General features: G+C 44.8%; 1 protein-coding gene across 1 annotated transcript in view; it reads left to right on the forward strand.

Moving 5' to 3' along the window:
* The window catches only part of BFSP1 (beaded filament structural protein 1), a 40615-nt gene extending 36865 nt beyond the window's left edge, over window positions 1–3750 (forward strand). The window contains exons 7-8 of the mRNA XM_059407898.1: window positions 1540–1625; window positions 2633–3750. Coding sequence (XP_059263881.1) covers window positions 1540–1625; window positions 2633–3588 — 1042 coding nt within the window. The 3' untranslated portion in view covers window positions 3589–3750. The remainder of the gene's footprint in view (window positions 1–1539; window positions 1626–2632) is intronic.
* Window positions 3751–6089: the final 2339 nt, after the last annotated feature.

Below are 6089 nucleotides of genomic sequence, written 5' to 3' on the forward strand. Positions count from 1 at the left end.
TCTACACGTCTGTATATACTGACGCCTGCACTTACATCTGCATCTACATCCGTATCATCCATGGGAACACGTACATCTACACTGAAAGCTACATTATCTACACCAACTACCTCTTTAGCATCTACACCTATGCCAACATCATCTGTGTCTACACGTATAACATCTACACATACACCCATCCCTACACCCATCCCTACCTTACCTACGTCTATCCCACCCACACCTACATCTACATGATCTGCATCTACACCATCTATATCTACACCTTCTAGGCCTACCTCATCCACACCTATCTCTGCATTATCTACCTCATCTACAACTACATCTACATCATCTACTTCTATACCACGTACACCTACATCTAATGCCGTCTACATCTTTGTCACCGATACCTACCCCTATTCTTCATCTGCATCTACGTCATCTAGATCTACATCATCTTCAGGTATGGGCACCCTTATACCTGCGCCGATGTCATTGTCATGCACACTTGTGTCAGGTACATGTGCGTTTCTATCTCCGTCTGCATCTGTATTATGTTGGTCTACACCTACATCATCTATATGTGTCTGTGTCCATGTCTGTATCTGTAGATACTGTTCAGAGATCAGTTTGAGGACTCACAGAAGTTACTTCGTAGAAGGACTCTCACTCTCTATTAAGTATGGATTCTTTGATTCAGTCTTGCTGATTTGGGGGGACTAGATTGAATTTAAAAAGAAGCACCCAGTATTACTCCACGAGGAGCAGTTCTTTTCTTCACTCTGGATGCTCTATCTTGACTGCCAGTGCTCAGATGTTGAGCAGAGAAAGCAAGATTTTCTTTTTCTTTCTGCAGTTATCATCCATGGATTATTGCACAGTCCTAAATTATATTTATGTTATAGTGAGTGCATTATGCACACATGAAAATAAATCTTGAACTAGCACAAGTGACTGAAAATTTTTGTTTTGGAGGCAAGGCTTTACAGAAAGTTCATCAGATAGCCCTTTTGTTAGTTTGTTCACAGAGTTCTAATTTCGTTCTAATTTCAAGTTGATAGAAATGTTGCAAGCATAGAACACAGAACGCCTGAACACTGTTTTCACAGACTCACCACTTGTTTAAATGTTATCTCCATTGCTTTATCAATTTTTCTCTATTTATATAATGCATATGATTTTTTTTTTAAAAAAAGAGTTGGAGTTATCATATCTTGATTGCCCTAAATACTTCACCCTGGGCTGGCTACTGTTCTATTAAAAAACAAAACAAAACAAAAACTCTTTTGAACAGAGAAATGACCTTTTTAGATTATAAGCAATTCCCATTTTACAATTCTCCTATATGTGTGTTTCATAGTTTATGACTTCAGCTCAAAGAAATCCTTCCCATGCTCGTCTAGTGTGTAAGTACATATGTGGTTCATTAATAGTCTGATCCAGAGAAAGCTTTCCTCATTTTTGCTCATATCAGAGAGTCACTCCTTGCCCTGACTGACTATGTAGTTTGATGAATTAAAGCTGGTGACCATCCTTTTTTTTTGGTTCTTTCTCCAGGCTGAGCTCTGCCTTCATTGAAACTCCCGTCACGCTGTTCACCCCAAGCCATGGAACCTCTCTCAGCTCTCGGGTTGGTGGGAAAGGTAATGGTCCTCAACCCTGGCTTCTGCTGTTTTCCATCATAGAAGAGCAAGAAAAAAAAGTCAAATGTCTTTCTTCCTGAACTTGGCATTCATGCTTTCTTCTGATCCATCTGGAAATTAAATGTTCTCTCTATGTTGTTTTTTTTTTAAAGATTTTATTTATTAATTTTAGGGAGAGAAAAGGGGAGGGAACAGAGGGAGAGAGAATCTTCAAGCAGACTTTATGCTGAGTGCTAAGCCTGATGTGGAGCTCAATCTCAGGACCCTGAGATCATGGCCTGAGCCAAAATCAAGAGCTGGTTGCTTAACCAACCGAGCTGTCTAGGTGGCTCAAGATTCCTATTATTTCTGAATTTAATAATTGCCTGCTCTTTTTGCCCAGGAGGAAGGGGATGCCACTTGAGGGGTATTTGTATTTATTTAGCTTGCAGTACATATGGAGCAAAGGAAATCAATATGATTCCAGTACCCGAAGACATTCAGAACACATGGGAGACCCAGGCAGATCTGCTGTCTCTCCTTTAGAAAAGTCCAAGGCGAGGATGACTCTGTAGAATGAGTTCCATTAACTGGTATTAATCATGAGCTCAGCAGGGGCTGGGGTATGGACACCCAGTGTTATTGCCATAGAATGTTCCAGTAAGTTGTACTCAGTGTGATGGAAACTGTGAGTGTCAGAACAGGCAGCACCTTCTCTCCCCTCTGCAAGCCCAGAGGGGTCAAGCGACCTGTCCAAAGTCACACAGCTCGTTGTAGAGGTGGGACCTTAATGTGGGTATGGGTGCTATGGGTCAGACCCAAACAGCTTGCCCTGCGTATTGCAAAGTCTACCCCAGTGCTAGGCATTCGTCTCCAAGACAGCCTATTTTTCTTTTATTTATTTAATTTTAATTTTTTAATTTAAATATTAATAATTTATTTATTGACAGCCTGTTTTTCAACAAATACGTTTTCTTCCTCTTTCATCGATAAACTTGACTTTAGTTTAAACTCTCCCCTTTTTTTAGATCTCACTAGGGCTGTGCAGGATATAACAACAGCAAAACCAAGACAAAAAGGTCTCCCCAAGAACATTCCAAGGAAAAAGGAGATCATAGCTAAAGACAAAGCTGACGAAAGTCTGGAAGACCTACCCTTGCAGGGTCCAGAAGACACAAAGCTGGAGCAGGTCGTTCCTAAAGAAGGCGGCGAAGGTACACTTGAATCACAAGGTGATGAAACCAGTCCCCCAGCCCCAGAAGCGTGTCCAGAGGACGTACCGGATGGAGGGCAGATAAGCAAAGCCTTTGGGAAACTATTCAAGAAGGTCAAGGAGAAAGTGAAAAGCCCCCAAGACCCCGAGCCCCCAGCTGACCTCTACACCAAAGGGCGGTATGTGCTGGTCTCTGGGGATGCCAGTTATGTGGACCCTGGGTTCTGCTCGTCCTCTATCCCAGCCAGAGGTGGAGTGATCATTTCCATCGAGGATGACTCTCTGCATCGCGGCAGCCCTGTGGAGCCATCTCCTGAGCAGCCCGGGCCCCCGCTGGAGAACGGACAGGGGGATCTTCAGGGGAAGGAAGACGGACAGCCACCTAACCAGCATGCAGCCAGCAAGGAGAATGAGATTAATGCTGAAGGACTGAAAGGGCCTGGGGAGAAACAGGAGGACCAAAAGGAGGATGAGGTGTCCAAGAGGCCCTGTCCCGTGGTCACACCTGGTCCGGAGGGACCGTCTCCACCCCAGTCTCAGAGGCCTGGGGTGGCTGAGGGTGGATCTGAGGAGCATGGGGCCAGGAGCAGCAGCCCACAGGAGAGAAGTCCCCCCAGGACGTTGGCATATGAGAAGGTGGAAGTGATGGAGTCCATCGAGAAGTTTTCAACCGAGAGCATTCAGACCTATGAGGAAACAGCTGTCATTGTGGAGACCATGATTGGGAAGACAAAGGCAAACAAGAAGAAATCGGGAGAGAAGAGCTCTTAAAACGCCTGGACTCGATGGGAGACAATGTCTTTGCGGCCACTGTAGGGGAAGTGCTTTGTTATTTTAGGACACGTGATAAAAGAGTGAGGGTTCCTTGTTTGGTTTAGACCATAGTTGGCCCGTCTGACATTGCCAGTGAAGCCTTAATTAAAAAGTTTTCTTTGCTCGCACACCCTTTGTCTAATTAACAGGAGCCTTGGGAGAGTAGGTGGGTCAGCCGTGTTCAGGGCAGGGTGCCACGTTCAAGGGGCCATCAAACTCTGCTCCTTTATGGAAAGAGATGTGCTCTTCACCATGGGTCATTGAGAGACTCATTAGAGAGTCCGGAAGTGTCTGGACTTCACACAGAAGCATGCTCATTGAAGCAGCTGGTGGTTTTCTGTTGCATTTCAAGCACAAACGTGCTCAGGTGTAGGAGTGTTTTGTCGGCGGTACAGGGTGAAAGGTATCTGTCTTCGTTCGGGTTCACCGACAAGCTGATCCTGAAGCAAGGGTTTGAACGGATTTCTTTGGGATGTGATCCCAGGAAGGACCAGGAAGGGAGTGCAAGAGGAAGACGGGGGCGGCAAGGCAGCCAGTAAGACTTGTGCGCTCCTGTATCAGTTAACGTTGTGGGCACGTGGAGCTCAGTCGCCCCGAGGGATGCTGGGAGACGGAGTAGAACACACGCTTCAGAGCTGGTGAGGGAGCGGGGCTCACCAGCCATAAACTCCTGTCAGCCAGTGCGGAGGGCTGCTTGCAGGGCGCTAGCTTGTGCAGGGGGTGGGGAGGCGCCGAGAAAACCCACAGGTGCAGAAGTAGGGTTGCAGGTGTTCGGACCTCAGGTGTGGAGATACTCGGCAATGGTAAGGGGCCATGAGAACCAAAGTGAAGTGGGGCACCCGTGCCAGCTGCCCCAGCTTATGTCCCCAGTGTCCCGGTGTCAGAGTCAGTGAAAATGTTCTCACTCAGAAATTGCGATCCTGGGTCAGGTTCCAAAAAGCAGAATCAAATGTCATTGACACATTCCTTGTGGGGGAGTTACTAAATTGATTCCTCCAGTCCACCATTTATGGAGCATATGCTGTGTGCCAGACAGCGTGCTGTGCTGATAAGGGGAGATTTCTCAGATTTATAATGATCTCGGTGACTGTAATGCAGTACACCGTGATATATGTGTGTTTGCACACTCTCTTGCACACATGTGCACACGGACTCATACACGTGTGCATTCTGGTACTTACTGTGTCACTTCCTAGGAAACAAATTACTTCAAACTATAATCTTTTCTTTTCTTTTCTTTTCTTTTTTAAGATTTTATTTATTTATTTGAGAGTGAGCTAGAGCAAGAGAGAGCATAAGCTGGGAGAGGGGCAAAGGGAGAGGGAGGGGCAGACTCCCTACTGAGCAGGGAGCCGAATGTGGGGCTCCATCCCAGGACCCTGGGATCGAGACCTGACCTGGAGGCAGACACCTAACTGACTGAGCCACCCAGGTGCCCTCAAACTACAATCTTTACAGAAACTTCTATTTTGCCTCTAGGTATCTGTTTTTCTACTAACTTTCTGCATTTTTTTTTTTTTTTTTTTTTACTTACACCAGTTGAGAAATTCCTCCTTCCCTGTTTAGAGGCTCATAAGGGCACTGGTAAATGTGCTTAAATATATGGATTATTGTATATACCTAAACAAAAGTATCTGGCAGGACGGCGATACATTTTTCGAGAAAATTGATGGAGTCGTAAATTATGTTCTATTACTTCTTTGTTATGAATAATAGGAAGAATACTAAATGGTTACCTTTCCTATCTATTTAGAGCGTTAAAAAAATCTTGTTCTGAATTCATTTGAGGTTTTGAATTCAAGAAAGAAATATGCTTTTGTTGTTCTTTCCAAAAGCAGAATGGAGGACCCACTCCATTACACACTTCTGAAATATTTATAATTTAAAAGCTAAAGAGAATGATGGAAACCATTAGCTGGAGCCCAGAATGTACTAGGAATTTGGATCAGGGAGTATATTATATTCAACATGACAACCACATAAGACTATGTGTGGACTGTATGTTCAGTTCATATTTTAGAAGGCAGGAACATCTTTTTGAAAAGAAAGTTTATTTTTATATTATATTTAATCTATCATCAAAAATGGATTGGGGAACCTGCTCTGTGCCCTGCAGGGTTCTGGGCACTGGGGACACAGCAGAGAAAATCAGATGTGGTTCTGCTCTCACAGACAGGACATTTTGGCATGGAGAGGAAGGCAATGCACAAATAGATAACTAAATAAAAGAACATTGGGGAGATGAGACTAGGAAGGGAACAACAGGGTGACATGCAAGAGTGACCAGGGGTCCACTTTGGATTGGGTGGTCAAGCAAAGACCCCATGGATGAGGTGACATGTGATCTGAATGACAAGGTGGGCCAGTCATGTGCAGAGTCAAGGGAAGAGCATCTTAGGCAGAGGAACTGCAAGTGCAAAGGCTCTGGGGCAGGAATGAACTTAACCTGTTCAAGGAGG

The sequence above is a fragment of the Mustela nigripes genome, chromosome 7 (genome assembly GCF_022355385.1).
Source record: "Mustela nigripes isolate SB6536 chromosome 7, MUSNIG.SB6536, whole genome shotgun sequence".
NCBI classification, from domain to species: domain Eukaryota; kingdom Metazoa; phylum Chordata; class Mammalia; order Carnivora; family Mustelidae; genus Mustela; species Mustela nigripes.